This window comes from Vespa mandarinia, chromosome 24, assembly GCF_050613455.1.
Source record: "Vespa mandarinia isolate Hongniang chromosome 24, ASM5061345v1, whole genome shotgun sequence".
NCBI classification, from domain to species: domain Eukaryota; kingdom Metazoa; phylum Arthropoda; class Insecta; order Hymenoptera; family Vespidae; genus Vespa; species Vespa mandarinia.
The window spans coordinates 3,337,844-3,354,579 of record NC_140833.1 but is presented as its reverse complement, the minus strand read 5'-3'; the positions used below and the strand labels follow the sequence as shown (position 1 = coordinate 3,354,579).

The 16,736-nt window shown below is 36.2% G+C and overlaps 1 protein-coding gene across 9 annotated transcripts in view; it reads right to left on the bottom strand.

Moving 5' to 3' along the window:
- The window catches only part of Kdm3 (Lysine demethylase 3), a 238,756-nt gene that overhangs the window by 13,513 nt on the left and 208,507 nt on the right, over positions 1–16,736 (bottom strand). For all 9 annotated transcript variants that reach the window (XM_035868224.2, XM_085663769.1, XM_035868227.2 and 6 more), the window contains one exon: positions 6,295–6,439. In XM_035868224.2, the coding sequence (XP_035724117.2) occupies positions 6,295–6,439 (145 nt within the window). The remainder of the gene's footprint in view (positions 1–6,294; positions 6,440–16,736) is intronic.

The window sequence follows — 16,736 nt, the reverse complement described above, 5'->3', positions numbered from 1 at the left end:
AAACGTTCTCGAGAATGGCAATCCCTCCTTCCCTTTCTTCCTACCTACCCATCATCAACCTACCTACCTTACCCTATCTATCTACCCCCACTTCGTCTTCCTCTGTTCACTCGCACGACAATTTATTTCCCAATTACGAGGATACGTCACGTATTCTCTCTCTCTCTCTCTCTCTCTCTCTCTCTCTCTCTCTCTCTCTCTCTCTCTTTCTCTCTGAGTGCTTTGTGTGTGTGAAAGGTAGGCAGGTGAAAAAGGAACGAAAGGAGGGCAATGTTGAACCATTTGGGGTCCAACTTCTTGGAAGGGTTTTTAGGGAGACCAGAATCACCCTTCGTCTGTTACAATAGAAAAAGATATTTGAAAGGGAGAATTCATTGAGAAATTGTCGAAAAAGATAAAACGATTCGAAAGAATAAGGACAACGGAATAAGAAAACTTCTTTTGTTATCGCTTTGAATTTACGTGATCCTTTATACGTGGACTTGAACTGCAATAACATCCATCTATCTAACTTTTGAATAGGTTTGCTACGACCTTGGAATACTTGGTGATGCTTGATGTCTCTGAAGATTTGTTGAGAGGATTATAACGTGTGCCTAACAATCATTTAATTTACATATCAGGAAGGAGAGTGAAGAATTTGCAAGAACAGAAATGATCAAACGTGATAATCTGGTGTTTAGGTTATTCCTCTAATTCATAAATACTAAACTACATTAATAAATTTGAGTTGATCGTGTTCGTCATTACATCACGTTCAAAAGGGCAAAATCATTTTCTTTCTTCTTTTTTTTTCTGGTGTTTTCAAACAGTTACAAAGCCGATAAGTAATTTTGTAATACAAATGATGATGAGTAGTCTTCCTCGTATCGTTCGCTCTTTCGAAGTAGTGAATGTCGAATCTCACGCTGTACTTCTACCACACTCGAGAAATTGCTGGTGCTTACATTACGTCACGGATAACTGTGAATACGTATGTACATAGTATGCGTGTATGTGTGTGTGCGTGTGTGTAGCATGCTCAGAGCGTTGCAAAGAGGAGTTCACGAGAGGCTGGAAAGAAAGAAAGGAGGCGTGTTGGTCACGAACAGAGAGACGAGTTATGCTCGTAAAAGCATCGGCTTGCCAAGAGAGGATTAGACTCGGTAATTAACTTTGCGCGCTAAGGATTATAGAAGGCGTAGACTACAGAGTCCAAGATGTAAAAAAAGAAAAAAAAAGGAAGGAAAAGGAAGGAAGACTCTACGGAACTTATTTGTCGTGTTTGAAGATCAATGGAGGAGGAAAAAAAGAATTCCTGAAGGTTTTAAATATTGGTTACATAGGACCATGTATCAGGACAATCTATACATCAAATGTCAACGAAGAACTTGCCTTTTCTTCGAATTCGATAGACAACAAAAACCATCGTGGGGACCTAACGGTCATTCTTGAGTCATCCTGAAATAAAAACTTTTCGAAAACTCATTCCACACTTAGTTCGAACCTACGAAAAAAAAAAAAAAAAAAAAAAAAAAGAAAGAAAGAAATAGGACTTCTCCCTTTGATCCTATCAATAAGGACATATCAAAGACTCAAAGAACCCAAAAATGCTTTTCATGTCTTCTTATTTCGATGAAAATGTAACAGAGTCTAGAGACTATATTTTTTTTGTCAAAGAAAATATGGATTACTTAAAACATTGGGGGATTTAAACCGAAATGAAAAGTTCTACTGATTATTGTTATCGTACAGCCTGATGATTAAAAAACTTTGGTATTTTTTTTTTTTTTTTTAATAAAAGACAAAAACAAACAAAAAATGAATTAAATTGATTAATAAAAGAGACTCGCTCTCGGCGTAGAAATATTTATGAAAAGGAAAACGTAATATAATAGATGGAAAGGATGTCGAAGAAAAGAAATGGGGAAGATGGGAGAGGGTCTCTTTCTCTATCTTTCTCTCTCTCTCTCTCTCTCTCACAGAACATCGAAGCGAGCCGGTGCTCTCTTATGTCGTACCATGAAACGAAAACAGTCGAGCCCATTGTTGCGTACCCGTCGCGGCGTGGAGTGCATAATTAATGACCTTCGTGCTGCCAAGTTTTGCATTGCAAATGGCGCCTGGAAGGCGCGCTCGCGCACCCACTATAAACGCGCGTGCATGCGGAAAGGACGAACCGTTGTTTAACTGAGGGAAAGAAAGAGAGGGAATGGAGTGGGGGAAGCAGGAAGGGGAGAAAGAGGGGAAGAAATACCATGCAGCTTCGGGACGATGAACAACGAGAAAGTTTCGGGATCAACGTAGACGATCGCATAACTCCGCGTGCCACTTACACTATCGCCCGACCTCCTTTTTTCTTCTTCTTTTTTTTTTTCTTCTTCGTATCGTTAATCGTCTTTTGCTTGAACGAGATTCCATAATTATGAGCCATCTTACTATCCCTCCTTCCCTGCACCATTACATCTTGGAGTTGAGTTGTTATCGATGTACAATGAATTGTTAATTATTCGGACGAATTCAACTCGGAATCTTTTGTTAGTTTTGACAAAAAGAATCATAATAAATTTCTAATGCTACGTTGTTATCTGCTTTTATGTAATAAAAATTTTGACCAAATATACTCGACGGGGTTAAAGAAAAGATAAGAAGAAAAATGTTTCCGCATCATTATTTTACATAGATAACTTTAAGGAACTTCTTTTTTTTTTTTCCTTTCTTCTATTTTCTGGTTTCCTAAACGTACAAAAAATATTGACACATGTGCTTTCTGAGATGACTCAACATTGATCAATTAATCATTTAAAACGGTTTGTCGAGGTAATTACGAGCTACTTCACCCTTTCAAAGTATTTCAAATCTTTGGTATTTACTTCCGCTATCGTATCACCGATCGAATGGTGAATTTTTAATTATTCGAACTAACCAATATTTTGTTCCTAAGGATAAACAGAATGATAATATATTACTAATGACTCGTTTTATATAATAAAAGGTCGAGTACATGTATTCGACGTAGATTAAGAAGATATTGAAGAAAAACGTTTCCGCGTCATTATTTTACTTAAATACGATAATAAATCATCTCTTTCTAAACGTATCAAAAATTCTAACACACTTACTTTCTAGATGACTCCAACACCGATCAATTGATCGTTCAATAGTAATTACTTCGTAATTACGAGCTACTCAACTCCATTTGAAATATTTAATAAATTCTTTGATACTTACTTCGTTACCATACCACCCATCGGATAGTAAATTTTAATTAATTGATCGAACGAACTAACTCGAAATAATCTTTCCCTGACGTTTGAGTAAACAGAATTATAATGTCTTTCTAATACTAAGTAGTTGACTCATCCTATATAGATACCAGAAATTTTAGTAAATATATTCAAATAAGCAAGAAAAACAGAAGAGATTAAAAAAAAAAAAAAATGTAATACGCAAGACGATGATGACTCAATCGGTCGCACGTTGAATATTGATCACAATTTCTTCACAAAAAAAAAAAAAAAAAAAAAAAAAAATAACGCGCAAATACACTAATAAAAAAAAAAATATCAAAAACAGAAAGCTTTCAAAGTTAAACGCGTGAACATTTGTAACGCGAATTAAACTCACCGAAAAATATTTGGCACGACGTTTCTTCGATTTTAATCTTCTAAAAAGTCAACTTTACGATCCTTCTTCTTCGTGAAAATATACATTCGTATGTTGAACAAGACAATTACGAACAATCTCAGAAGAAATCCATTATTCGGTATAAAATTTTACACGCAAACACACTTGCAAGATCTCTATGCATTCTATCGTAGTAGACATCACAATCTCAATTTTCAATCTTCTTCGAACCACCTCTTGTATTCCCTTTCGTTTCCTTCCTATACACTTTTTTTCAAAGATCAAAAAATGATCGATAAAGAAACATCGTCACACGGATCGTATAAGAAAAAAAAGAAAAAAAAAAAAAAAAAAAAAAAAAAAAAAAAACAACAATGTACGACGGATAAACAAAGTAAAAAAAAAAAAAAAAAAAAAAAAAAAAAACAAAAAACAAACAACAAGAAAAACAAGTTAGCTCGATCTTTCAACGACACTTGTCGAGTTCTCAATAATCGATAGCCGAGACTCGAGCATAGAAAGAAGTTAACGGGAGAAGCGTTAAAAGGCACGCGCACACACGCAAATATGCACGCATGCACGTACACACACGTATACACATACAGTGTCGCTTATCTAAAACGAAGAAACGACAAACATTCGCTGATAAGAGACGCGCTATCGGAATTATCGTTGTTGCGTTCGTAATAATCGCGCGTTTATTCGCTATTTCATCAAGACGAAAATTTCATGTCTACGACGACGACGACGAAGACGACGAGGATGATTATGATTATAATGATGACTATTACGATTAACTTTGGCAAAGAGCTCGGCCGAAAGTTCCAGAGCGACTGCAGGACATTTTTTGTAAGAAGGCCCAGGTAGGTAGGTAGGTATAGGTAGATAGGTAGGTAGGTAGAGAGTCCTGCTTGGTTGGCTGCTGCAACCTGAAAGGACCTTTCTCTCCCTCTCTTGGTATACTCGCAAGGTGTACCAACGCGCAGTTATTCGGTGAACAGAGTCTCTCATCTCTATCCAACACGATTTTTATCTACACACCCTATATCCATCCTCCAATTTTTCTTACTTTTTTTTTCGTTTTTGTTTTGCTTAATATTCTCAAGTTGTTAGGGACCACTTGTGATCCTAATATTGAAAATTTCGTTATCGAGAACATATCGATACATGTATTTACATCGTCTCTTCGTCTATTAAAAAAAAAAAAAAGGTGGAAAAAAACGGATAATCGAATGAAATAAGCACGAGAACTAATTTACTCCTTGTTTTCATCTTTGACGATATCTACGACCGAAAGGAAGACATTCTAAGTTGAGAACGGCTGTTCTGTATATATATATATATATATACGTGCAGAGAAGAAGAGAGGAGTAGTGGGAATGAGCAGGGGGCAGGATGAAGAGAGGGGGATATAAAGGGGGAGACCCGGTGCAGGCACAGTCGGAGGCAGGTTTTGGCCGGCTGTCAGGAGCGTAACGCGCACAAAGGGCAGGTGCTGGAATGCATCGATTACCTCTCTTGGCCCCACTACTAAACCTACCTGCCACCACGTTAGTATCTAGTGTCTGGGAACCACCCTTATCTCCCCCTTTCTTTCTACTCTGCGTCAACAACCGGAGCATAGAAAGAAGAAAAAGAAAGCTACCGATGTGTGAGTATATGTAAGAATGAGTGAGGATCTTTTCCAATCCCTATTCTCTCTCTCTGCTCTCTCTCTCTCTCTCTCTAACTTTCGTTTCTAAACACAAGGGTGACTCAAATAGGATTCCCCTTTTCTTCGTGAACGTTAATCGAATCGATCCCTTCGAATAATTTTTCCTCGACGAATTGAAAAGTAACTATCGTTGATGGTAGAAGGGGTCTATACATTCGTATGAGTGTGTATGTGTGTGTAGGTGGATCCCAAGAGAGAGAGAGAGAGAAAGATGGAGAGTAATACTGAGCCGCTCGTCATTAACCCGTTATACGTCACTGTACTCAGCTCCTTTCACGAAGGGACCAAGGAACGATGGATGGGATAATTAGCGAAGGAAAACGGCACACCGCCCGTTAAAACTCGTCGTTTCCTACTCGTTCTTTCAAGGGAACAAAAGGAGAGAGAGAGAGAGAGAGAGAGAGAGAGAGAGAATACTAGCAAGTATAATTCATGATATTCGACGATGCGGTATAATCTATTAAACTTAACGCTCGTTAACGAGCAAGGTCTGTGATTTTTAAACGCTTTATGATGAGGATAAAGAATCTCTTTCTCCTCTTTCTTATTCCTTTTTTCTTTTTCGGTTTTTCTTTTTAACGTCAGGAGAAAAAAATCGAGTGCACTTTCGACGCTCATTCCGATCGAATTTAATCGATATGTTAAATGAATCCAAGCGTTTATTATTGCGTATCGTGCCGTCGCTTAAAGTCGAAATGTTATCATCGTATTTTGTGGGGGTTATCAAAGGAGAAAGAAGAAGAAAAAAAATATGCTCTCTCAATGACACATACGTATGTGTCCTTTTATCTCTATTTCTCTCTTTTATTTATTATTCGTTGTCGCTTTTATTCATATCCGAAGTTCCGAGTTTTATAATTTTCCGATATCTATTATTCGATAGAAAGAAGAATATATATTTTATATCGTGGAACGAATCGGGTCGTTAATTTTGAACGAGTTTTGAACGATCGACGATAGCATTGAGAACTCACCTTTTGCTGTGCCAACCTAAGGGACTCCTCGAAATGTTTGTGAACCGCTTGCTCAGCGGCCCTTTGCTTCTCCAGCCTCTCTCGTTCCATCTTCGCCTCGCGTTCGCGTTTCTCTAATTCACGGACTTCCGCTTCGCGGCGTTCCCTGAAAGCAAATAAGAAAAAGAAAACGTTAGGTCAACTATGTTCCAATAGTTTTCTAATTCCAGTATAATAAATACCTTAGGAACAGGAATTTTTACAAAGGGCATATACATTAATTTATGTATCTAATATTATTTTAGATATTTATAATTTAAGAATACGTGTATATATATATATATATATAATATATATTTTGCCATATAATATTAATATATATAATTGTACTATACATAAACGAACATGTAGAACAGGAATAAAATTTTTCTTTGATTCTGAATTGGTATAATATTAAAAGGAGAAATTGTAGCAATGTAAATTGTAAAATTCTAACCAGAACTGGCTTTGATCTTTAAAAACGAAGAAAAAAAAAAAAAAAAACAAAAAAAAAAAAAAAAGAAAAAAAATGTACCTGTACTTAACTCTCTTCTGACAAACACACATACACACATTTGTTTGTTTGTTAATTTAACGTAAAAAAGAAAAACAAATATGATCTGAAAACGGGATTGCAAAAATTTGTTATTTTAAATGATCTACGGCCTCATCTTTCATTCCTTTCTTTGTACCGTGTTCTCACAAGAAATAGTAGGAACGATAATAAACGCAAAACTGGTGAGTGTGCTTCCATACGTAGGCATGCACCCAGACATGCGCACGAACACGCATATACATGAACGTCGTGACTTTTTAACAGGCGCGAGAAGGAGATAAGCATTCATTAACGCTTGCGCAAGTTATTTATATGTACTACTACGGTAAGAGCGCACAAGGCGCGTGTTTATCTCCATTCTCGGTCGGCGGACCTTACAATGCACGCGCGCGGAATTCGCGCCGCGATAACAGCTAATAATGTGAGCGCATAACGCGACTTTCGTGTGTAACGCACGCACAAAAAAGAAGGAAAGAGAGAGAAACACAAATAGACGATATTCAGAAAAACCAGATTCTCGTTGACGTATACAAGAATCGTATGAGACGTATTACGTATTTACGTTTTACGTGACTAGCTTTTCTAAAACATTATACAAACTAATTTTATTAGAAAATATATATTTATATACATAAAGGTGTCTGTGCGTATGGATGTATGTGTACATACGAATATATTAAATGATAGTATTTGTTTATTTATTATTACTTTATAACATATTATATTTATATCAACAACTTGGAACGTTTGAATTATCAGTACCTATAATACTTTGTATAATATAATTATATACTAATACAAGTCAATAATTACTATACCATATATGTACTGATAAAAGTTATACTATAACTTTCTATATTATATAATTTTTTCTAGATGCAAAATAAGAAAAATAAAGAAAAGAAAAAAAAAATAAAAGAGAAAGAAATTGTGATTACACTCGCTTCTAAATTAAAAATTCATCTATTCTCAGAAAAATATCAAATTTAAGCGATTGGCTGTGTAACGTCATTGAAAATATCACTGTAAAGTCATTGAAAATTCTGTCACTTTCTGATTAGTTAAAATTATTCAAAAGAAAACAATTATCATCATCGTCATCATCATTATCATTGTCGTCTTCGTCATCATCATTATCATGGTCGTCCTCGACATCATCATTATTATTATCATCATCATCATCATCATCATCATCATCATCATCATCATCATCATCATTCTACTCTAATTCGATAAAAGTGAAAGAGAAGATTCGCACGCTCGTTGGTGGCATTAAGGAAGGAGACGCACGTTCACCGCGTTATTTCCTGCTCCGAGAGAGCTTCTCATGACCGACCATAGAATGCAAGAGTTGGTGGTATGGGGGAGGGGAAGTATGGGTTGGAAAGGATGAGGAGAGTGGGAGACGATGGAAAGGGGAAAGGGAACGGAGGGGGGAGGGAGAGGAAGATGGCGTTCAGCAAATGCGAGTTACTGCTTCGTCTCTGTGTTACATCGCCTTTCGCGTTCCAAGAAAGCGTACCTCACTTTCTGGAGCTCTGGCATTGCTATATCTCGGAAACTTATGCGAGTCCGCGGTATGATTTTCTTTACTTTTTTTTTTTTTTTTATTTTTCTTTCTTAGTAAACTCTCTTCGTGGACCTTGCACACGTTGCGTCAGATTATCTGCATTATGTGTGCATTAAGAGAACAGCGAGAGAAAGAGAGAGAGAGAGAGAGAGAGAGAGAGAAATAGAGACAAGTAAAGTCATTATATTCGCTTATCTCGATTTCGTTTCGTGAAACACAACATGAACGGGAAAACCTATCTACACAACTGAGCTATACAACAAGTCATATTTAATTAATTAACGTCATCGCATTATTCAACCACATTATCTATCGCGTAACAACAATGAGAGACGTGTTTTTCTAACAATAAGGAAAGAAAAAAAAAATTGACTTTGACGAGCGATAAAACTGAAATAGGAGGTGATAGGAATCGATTACTCGGAAAAAATCGTTTGTTCTTTTTTTCTTTCTTTTATTGTTTCTTTTTTTCTTTTTTATTTATTAGAGTGTTAATATCATCGAAGTTAATGCCCTTTAATTTAATTTGTGTAATTTTTCAATTACACGATTATACGCTAGCGTATTTGCGTATGATACATGTGCCCAAATCTTTTAAGTCCGATATTTCATGTTATCTTACTGCAATTAATTTTTAAAGTTTATTTTCAATTTTTCTTTTTTATCATGTCTTAAATTTTTAACTATAAATTATAATTAGTACAGTATTATGTTATACTATTATTATTAGTACAATATAATCATTTCAAGGTTACACAAGGTATTATAGATATATTCGAAGAAAGATGGAAGAAATTTTCCTTTTGTCCAAAACCTCGCTTATTATTTGCTCAAAAGAAAAAAAAAAAAAAACTAAAGAAAAGGAAAGAAGAAGAAAAGAAAAAAAAGGGAAAGCAAGAGGAGAACCTTTTTATCTCTCTCTCTTTCTTTCTCTCTCTCTCTCGAAAATACCGATGCGAGCGCACTGCATCACATGGGGGTCAACGTGACCCTAAATGCGTCCAGCAGGACGCAAAATTACTAGTTTCCTTAGTAAGGTTAATCGCCAGTCAAGATGGTCGAAGGCCGACCGGACAGGAATTCCACGCCTCTTCTTCGTATCCCTCGTTTCTCTCTTTCTTTCTCTTATATACCAACGTATATATATATATATATACACACACATCATACACATACATATACCACATGGGCTGGCTGCTGGCATACACATACTTTTCCGACAAACTACGTGTATAATCTTATACAAACAAGTATGTCCGTTCCTGTGTAGATGCATATGAATGCATTTGTGTGTATGTGTGTTTGTGTGCGTGCGAGAGAGCTCGCTCAGAAATCGAGCAGAGACCGGCAGTGCTTGCATGCCAGTCGATAAACCAGTCTGCTATGGGAAAAGGACAGGTTCGGCCTGCGGGTAAACCTTTGAAAAATCCGGTCGCTCTTGCAGCAGCAGACCGGACAAACCGGAGAAAGAGAAAGAAAGAAAAAGAAAGAGAGAAAGGGAGGGAGAGAAAGACTCTCTTACTCACTCACTCGAAGCAACACGCGGCGAATATCACCAAAAAAGGACTTATGCATCCTTCCTACGGGCAGGTCTGCCTCCAGTCTCCTTTCTTCTTTTGCTCATCGAGAGATCTCGACCAACATGCTCTTCTACTTCACCAACCAGATCCACACTATATATACCGGTTCTATGTATATGTGATTATCTCTCTCTCTCTCTCTCTCTCTCTCTCTCTCTCTCTTTCTCTCTATTTTTCTGTGTGTGCGAACGCGCGCGTGTATATACTTGCGTCAGAGAACTCAGGACACAAACTGGCCAAGCTCCGACCGACCGACCGACGATGGCGACGACTACACTATTGTATCGCGAGACTACTTTTTCTTTATTCTTTATTTTTCTTTTTCTTTCCTTTCAAAGTAGCGCCATCGACCAGTTCAGTTCCTTTCCTATTTCGGTCTCTCTTTTTTCATGACCTTCGTCATCTCTCGGCTCTCTTTCTTTCTTTCTTTTTTCTCTCCCCTGTGTATATGGAAAATAGGAAGGAAGACAGACAACACGCGCTTGCGCCCGATAGAGGAAGAGAGAGGAGAGACAAGGTTAGTTGTTAAATGTAAAAGTAGAAAGAAAAAGTTGAACTTTTTCAAAAAGTTTCCTTGAAATCCGTCTGGAAAGGAACATTCAAATTGTTTACACACACGACGAATTTTCGACACTGTGTTAGACAGATATTATGTTTACTCTAATCGACGATGATGCTTGTTGTTTGTCTGTCCTAGCTACCTTACTTGTTTGTTCGCTCGCTCGCTCGAGTATTTCAAGATCGTAAATCTTTCGATCTGAGATTAAGAGAGAGAGAGAGAGAGAGAAAGAGAGAATGTTTCAAGGTCGACAGCGATATTAGCTTAGTTCAGTTCTCGAGAACTGGTCGATTGAGAAATTAATTTAACTCTCTATTATAACCGTCGTGTAACTTTCAACTCACATTGTATGTGTACATACATGTGTGTGTGCGTGCGTGTGGGTTTTTTTTAAATATTTTTTCCTTCATTTATTTTCTTCTCGAGAGTTAATATTCTCTAAATATAAGTTATATTTACAATTAATATAATACACTATTATACACGTACGTAAGATAACTAATATCTATTTTCCAATTTCCTATAGATACAATTTTATTAGACACTAAACAATGGAGTTAACGATAGGATATGTAAAAAAAGCAAAAAAAAAAAAAAAAGATAAACAGATATAAATAAATATTATCTCTCAGTGTAATCAAGTTAACAGAATGACGATGGGATACTATCCAACTCTCGTTAGAAATTAATCGTCTTTCACACGCTTTATCTTTAATCTCGAAAATGAAAGAGAGACAAAGAGAGAAGAGAAAAAATGTTTTTCTTGCGTCAGAGAAGAGGTTCGACTGTATATATACAGGGTGGCCGGTTTAAAAATGGCTCACGCTTACAACTAGTAGAGCAAAGGCAGACAAACACCTGTCAGTCTCACGCTCCTTCTTTATTCTTCGTCACGTCTTTGTTCCCATTCCCTTCTCTCTTTATCTCACAGTCTGTCTCTTCCTCTCTGTCTACCTATCTTTCTCTCTCACAAACGGTCTACCGATTCTGCCAGACGCATTTGCGGGTGAACGAACATCCAACGCGGACTGCGCCACCGAATAATAACGTCGAAGCCCCGAAGGCTCCATTACTCTTTCGCTCGTTGAAGAAGTCTCGTCTTTTGTATATCTTTCTCTCTTCTATTTCCTTGAAAAACTTTGAATCTAAACTATAATCCACAGAGAATGGGAGCGCCATTTTGTTTCCGACGATTATATATCGAAGAAATAAATAAAAACGATAGAGAATACATAGATGATATATTGGAATAATTAAACTTTGTGGATGGTGCGCGTAATCTAATATATACATATCTATATATATGTTTGTCAACTATGGTTCGTCTTTGAACAATAATTATACGTCTAGTTTAAAAAAATTGAGTTCTGTCCAGATATCGCATATCGTAAATATGTAAACAACGTGTATACCATGTCGTCTGATAATCATACGTCATCGACAAGATCCCCGGGCATAGCCCGAAAGTGGCAGACAGTTGAGTATGGTAAGAGAATATCCGATTACGACTATAATCCGATGTTCGAATATGAAATGACGAATTAAAAATTCGAAGAAATCCTATATATATTCGGGTGCACATTATATATCTAAAATATAATACGTCCAATACGACTTATACCATATCGAATATTAATTTTCAAATATGTGAGTTAATAAATTATTAATGTTGTTATTTAGTTAAAGCAAATAATTAAAATTTCAAAAATGTTATACATACTAAAAAAAAAAAAAAAATTAATCGATAATCGAAATAAATAATTAAATAAATGTTATCGAGCTGAATTAAAGAATTAATACATTGTTGACGGTATACCGTGCATATTTTTTGATAAATGCGTCAAATATGCATTGACCTATTTAAAACAACATAAATGCTTTATTAAACGAAATCTTTTACTAAAAATTGACGAATACATGGCTGATGCTAGTAAGGTTTATTAAAGTGGCAGCAATGAAAATATTATCCCGTATGGAGAGATACTAACAATAATTTATATATATATATATATATATAAATGTGTGTGTGTGTGTATATAGATATAGCGTTCTATCATTTGTTTTGTTTACAGTAAACACACGCGTCATTTTCGAATAGTCGTTCAAAACTTAATTGACTGTCTATAAAGCCGTTATATTACCAACATAAAATCATACAAATTTAATGATTATTTTTCACGCTATAACGGTTTGGCGTGCACAAGATGAAGACGCTGTCTACCGTCTTCAACGTTTAAAAGATTAAAAACACGCTGATTCACGTTTCCCCCGGCAGTAATGTGTTAAAAAAAAAAAAAAAAAAAAAAAGGAAAGAAAAAAGAATACGCTATACTCTATACAATTTATAATTTTTACTTTAACATTAACCTTTCACATTTTAACTCTACCTTATAACATTACATTATAAAAATAATTCCTACACATTGATTTTGAAACAATGAATTATGAAATTAAAACTATTCCTTAGCTGAATTAAATAGTTAAAGCTTCAAAAGAAAAACAAAAAGAAAAGAAATAAATAAATAAATAAAAAATGTATGTGTAAATAAGAATATAATCTAGAAGTTATACGACGTTAAAGAGTATCGTAGAACGATGGTTAACAAGGATGAAAGGACATCGACCGATATCAAGCAAGTGGAATCACGTGAACGGAATTGAATTTGCTTTCGGAATACACATATACGCACACAGAGACATATATATATATGTATATATATATATACCTCTCTATATTTATAGGTTACGACTTTTGTCGGTTTCGATCGATAAACTTCCTCTTCTACTATAGTTTCTCTCTAAGATTCTCACATTGATTCACTTCTGTCTTTCTCATTCCGTTTCTTCGTTCGCATTCGTCTGGCTTTGCGCGTTTCTCGCACGGCAAATTAGCACTTGCATTACTACGCTTTCTGCACCGGCCGCCACCGCCGCCGCATGATTACCGTGATTTCTACGTGACGTAATTTTACCGCCAAGATGGAGATAGATCGCGTCAGAGAGAGAGAGAGAGAGAGAGAGAGAAACGATACGAGATTAATGCTAGTACAAATACAAACCTAAGAAAGTCTGTCTCCTCCTGTCTGTGCAAGAAACCATCCATTACCGATATAGCTTATACCGTTTAGATTAGATAGGTAGGTATATACATATTCAAATACGCAAATACATAGGACAAAGAGAAAGAGAGAGACATAGATGACGATTACACTACAGACAGAATACACACACACGAATACATTTCTCGTACTCTGAAAAGAAGAGATACGTCGTACATATAACGGGCACGTGTCTACCGAATGACGCAGAAATAATCGACGTTAAAAGTTTATATTTATCGATGCACACGAGGAAACTTTCTTGATCCTACGCGAGGATGAACCGAATGGTAATTTAATTGCCACTTCATTATCGCCAGCCAGGTGTATTTAAACTCGCACGATACGTGAGTAGAGAAAAAGAGAGGGAAAGAGAAATAGATAGAGAGACAGATAAATAGAGACAGTCAGAATAGTTTTACGAGCAAGCTGGTATTTTATTACGTTCTACGTGGCTCATTTACCACTCACAAGACCGGAGACGAATGAATTTGTATTAGATACTCCGCATAGTACTGCCAATTGATGTCATCGCGAGTAAACGCATAATAAATTCTTCATAGTTTATATGTTATCTAATATCTTCCTTCCTCTTTTTCCTCCTCCTCCTCTTCTTTTTCTTCCTCTTCTTTGCATAGTCATACATATTTACTGGTTATCTCGTTGGCCTTCAACATTTATAAACGCAGAAAAGATCGAGAAACAAAACAAAAAAATTATTTCATTGGAATACGTATAAACAAAATATGAAAGATACAACAGAATAGAAATAGAAAGAGAAATAAAATGAAGATTAGTATAATAGAAAAGGAAAGTAAGTATACACGTAAACTACATAAAACATATACTAATGTAAGAGTGCATCGATCTAATATGAATGGAAGTATTATTTGTACGACTACGTCATAGTTTATAAACTTCTCTCTCTCTCTCTCTCTCTCTCTCTCTCTTTTTCTCTCTCTCTCTCTCTCTCCCTCTCAGTCTCTCTCTCTTTTTCTCTCAAAGTTATATACACACAATCCAGACACACAAATAAACTTGATACAAGAGAACACACACACACAGATAGAGAGAGAGAGAGAGAGAGAGAGAAAACGAACTGTGTCACGCTTTTATGACTTTCGCTATGGCAGCGGTAGACGAGTTTCTGCGAACGCGGTAAAACCGTCCGTCAGAGGTTTGTAGAAAGCATAAAAGCGAGTCGGTAAATGTCACTAACCTTGCGATAGACGATAGAAAACTCGGGAGGACGGGAAATGAGAATAATATATATATGTGTATATATATATATATACACATATATACATACATGCATGCATGCATGCATACGAACGCGATGGTCAATCGTTTTTCTTTCTTTCTCATTCCCTCCCTCTCTCTCACTCTTGTTTTTTTTTCTTTTATTATCCCCTACCCGTCCCCTTCCATACCTTCTCACGAACGTAATTAAACCCCTTGAACGGAAACAACGAGTATCACACTCGAGAACGTTTTATACCAAAATCAATAACATTGATGGGGTTACGCAAAAAAATGTCAGATATTGTACGTATTAGAAAAAAAAGCTTCATTATTAAATATAATGTCTACCGACACTTTAGGTAAAGAATTTCTATATGTAAGTAATAAAATAAATAAAATTTCTGTATGTAAGATAATAAATGGATAGATTATACTAGAAACGAAATTATAAAGAATAATTTAAACGAATTATTTCAGATAGAATTACATTAATTTCTCGAATAAAATCGTAAGAGATCTATTACCAGAGATGATTCATTTTTCAAGCGACAAGATCGCCGTACGATTTACTTACTTTTCTTTTTTTTTTCCACCAGGAAATAGATTCGCAATCGTCGAGTTGAAAACGGAAACAGAGATTGGATCACGTTGCGAATCGAGATGCAGCATCGACGTGCCAAAAATGTCTTACTATCGCGACTCTATTTTGGTCAATGACTCCATTCCCTCTTTCTCTCTCTTTCTCTTTATTTATTTATCTATCTTTCCCGGTCGAGATATATCCGACTTTTGGCAAAAAGTCGAACTTCAAATTTCACATTTCTCGCTTATCTCAACGTCGATATCCACTTCCGTTCCTTTTAAAATTCCAAAAACATTTCATATTTTTTTTCCAAAATTTTCCTCTTTTTTCCTCGGCCTTTCCAAACTTTTTCTTATTACCCTCTTATTCTGGACAATTAGAAAAGGGATTAAAATTTAAGATAGCAGGATAGCAAAAGTTCAAAGGGATACAAACTCGATTTCATTTTTCTATCTTCATCCATCCATTGATATTTCCTTTGAGCACGTACGTAAATATACATACATATGTGCTGGCCAGGGGCAGGGGGGGGGGGGGCAGGAGAGAGAGAGAAAAAAACAGAAAGAGAGAGACAAAAACACGAATGCGGTAAAAGAACCGTCGATCGATCGATCGATCGATCGATCGATAATCAAAGTGAAAGCCGGCGTATAAAAGGTCGAACGACCCAAAGCGAGCGAGGGTGAGAAAGAAAAAGATAAAGAGAAAAAGAGAAAGAGAAGAGGTGTATCGAAGGGTAGAGAGAGAGAGAGAGAGAGAGAGAGAGAGAGAGAGAGAAGAGGGAGAGAGAGTAGTACTCGATATGGCTGATCGATGAAAGGGTAGTTTCACCAAAGTTTTCCTCTCTATATAGATATACACGTTATATTTAACCGACTACTGTGAATGAAAAACTGTAAAGGACGCGAAAACGAATAATGGACGAGAGTAAAAGGTCGAGAACGTGATCGTTCCGCATCGAGAGAAAAAGTGAAAGAAAGAGAAAGAAGGGAAGAAGGGAGCAGCTGGGTGGTCGCAGAGGGGAGGAAAAAGTAACGAAAAAAGTGGGAGGGTGGTAGGATGGGGAGAAGAGGAAAGTGAAGTAAAGAAGAAAGAAAAAATAAAGTTTCTCTCTGAACTATCGTCTAACTTTGAGACTCTCTCGTTCGTTCGTTCTTCTCTCTCTCTCTTCTTTTTTTCGATGGCAAATATTTTTCTCTCCTCTTGTTTGTTCCGGCTGATTAATATCGTTCTTAT